The 2,780-nt window shown below is 34.4% G+C and overlaps 1 gene segment (V, D, J or C); it reads right to left on the bottom strand.

Moving 5' to 3' along the window:
• Positions 1–1,067: 1,067 nt before the first annotated feature.
• LOC116895820 lies at positions 1,068–1,588 on the bottom strand. The segment is given in 2 exon segments: positions 1,068–1,372; positions 1,540–1,588. Coding segments are annotated over 2 exon segments (354 nt in total).
• Between the last annotated feature and the right edge of the window lie 1,192 nt (positions 1,589–2,780).

Below are 2,780 nucleotides of genomic sequence, written 5' to 3' on the forward strand. Positions count from 1 at the left end.
CCACGGTCCTCTTTATGCAGTCTTTCCTTTACTAGGAATAAAGGTCAAAAAACTGATTCTGAAAAAGTTTTCTTGACAAATTATAATATATAAAGAGTGTTTTAAATACTCATCAATATCTTGACTTCATGTGATGGTGACACATTTTCCTAGAGATGCAGACAGGGAGGCTTGCAACTCTATCTCTGAATTTCATAATTTAAATTGGAAAATTGAAAACAAAATGTTATGTAATTTTCCATTATTATTAAATGTAATTTAAATTTACTTAAAATATAATTTAAATTTAAATATAATTCTACATTTAAATATTTTAAATAATTTCTGTTTCTCTAAGAAGAAAAATTTTACTTTTGAATTTAATTAATCAAAGTAAGGTATGCATACACAAATGGATATATATATAGATAGATAGTCATATAGATAAATAGATTAATTGATATAGAAAAAATGTTTATTTATTACTTCTCTGTTGGCTTATTTGTTTCTCTATAGGTGAAGTGTTTCAATTCTTGTCAGGAAAATAGAAAAATAATATGAATAAATGTCGAGAGTTTTTATTTTTGGAGAAAAAATCATTTCAAGCAAATACTAACAGGACAATTTAGTGAAAAAGAAGTTCTGCTAATAAAAATCAGAAGTCAGATTAGGATGGATACTACTTTTTGTAGGATAACAACAGCAATGTACTTTTAGTAAGTGATTATCCTGAAGAAAAAACTCTCCAACAAAGAAGTTCCTAAAGTCAGTGAAAGTAGCAGAAACTAGATGTGAAGGTTCATGGGAACTACCAGTAAAATAGCAGAGGAGAAGTGCCTGACACACTTGCCTTCTACAAACAGAACAAAAATTAAGACTAAATAAAGACAGTCAAATTAGATTATTTGAGAACAGCACTGCAGTACAGTGGAATATTATAGAGACAATTAACCAGAGATGCAAATGGCATTTCATTGCAAAGCAGTATACCTTGTGTAGACTACTGTATCAAACCCTTGACCACATTTTATCTCTAGGAGGAAGTAGCTGGACCCTAAGGAGTTAGGAGGTTTTTGTTCATGTCTGTATCACTGTGTGGGTGGGTTATTACTCCACTGCTGACAGTAATAAGTGGCAGCATCTTCAGCCTCCATGGTACTGATTGTGAGAGAATAAGAGGTCCCAGACCCACTGCCACTGAAGCGATCTGGGATTCCAGAAGCCAAGCTCGATGTGGAATAAATCAAGAGTTTAGGGGAAGCGCCTGACTTCTGCTGGTACCAGTACATGTTACTTACACTGGAACTGGCAAGGCAGGTGATGGTTACCTTCTCCCCTGGAGATGCAGCCACAGTTGTTGGAGACTGAGTGAGCACAATTTCTCCACTGGACACTATGATTAGGAAAAAGCAACATATAGAGAGGAAGGGGTTAGTAGACATAGAGATACAAAAATAATTTCAGTATTCAGAAGAAGGGAAAAGAAAAAAATAGACTCAAATCCCTCAAGTAAAAGAATTTTGGCTGGATTCTGAGTTCAAACTCCATGCTCTATGTTACCTGTGACACTGATTAGCAGGAAGCTGAAAACCTGCACCGGAAAATCCATTTTGTATTTGAATTTTGGTGTCTGGCTAACTACTGCTATTCTCATAAGAATGTCTCTTTAAAACAACTGTGTCAGGTCTGTGGTTTTTGAAAATGTAGTATGCAAATAGCAAGATACAGTCTAGGCAGTTCTTGGCTTATAAACTTGTGGTCTGATAACTAAGGCAAACCAGGTTAAAGCAGGACAATATCTACTCATTTATAGTCACAACGATGCTAAAGAAGGGTATTTATGTTTCCTCTTTCCTCCACTTTAGGAGGAAAATCCCTGATCAACACTATTACCCATATATTTCCCTAAAGACAAGATTTATTTGATCCACTAAACAAGGGATGTTCAATGAGTACTTTGAGTTATATTTCTCTCATGATAAAGTTGTATAGAGAATGAATGTCTGTAATGATCACAGAAAGCCTTGTCTGATTCCTGTTTTCCTGAATGCTGCTTATTAGATACCTCACCTACTCATTCCAAATCTGTTCAGATGATTTTGCACACAAAACTAAAAAAAAAATCCTCCAAAGGTGATATGGAGCCCAGATGGACTTAGGGACATTTTTGCAATTGTCAAGCACTGATGCCATTCCTAGAAGGAAAGTAAAAGAACGCTTCCAATGAAATCCATGGAAACACTGTTAGTAATGGATTTAAGAGAACATGAGCTGGAGATTCTTGAAAATGCTCTCATCCAAATTTACTCTGAACCATCACTATTTTCAGTATGCATTGTGTTCTGTAACTGATTAGTTCATGTTTTATTTATCTGAGAATATCTGAGAGCATTTTTCAAATAAATTACATTTCAGTTATTAAAGATTGTTAGCACCTGAGTGTGTAAATTTATGCATAAATTAAATCAAAAGTTTTACTTCCAGCAAAGACTGAAGGGATGGGGGATGACTTGGATGAGGGGGTATTGGGAGGAGAGGAAGAGCAGATATAAGGTTGTAAAGTGAATAAATTGATGTATTTAAAAAATAGTTTTACTTTACCTTTTAGAAAGTTTCAATTATCTTCCTATAACATTGAAGATAGCATAGCCATGATGAAGTATTGCTATGTTTCTAGTTCTTCCTTAAGATTTATTTCTCTCAGTAACAAAGATTTCCACATTCCTATTAAGATACCCCATTAAGCCCCTTTTAAAGCATCCCATGCTTTCTGAATCCAAACTACTAACGTCCACATTCTT

This window comes from Rattus rattus, chromosome 3, assembly GCF_011064425.1.
Source record: "Rattus rattus isolate New Zealand chromosome 3, Rrattus_CSIRO_v1, whole genome shotgun sequence".
NCBI classification, from domain to species: domain Eukaryota; kingdom Metazoa; phylum Chordata; class Mammalia; order Rodentia; family Muridae; genus Rattus; species Rattus rattus.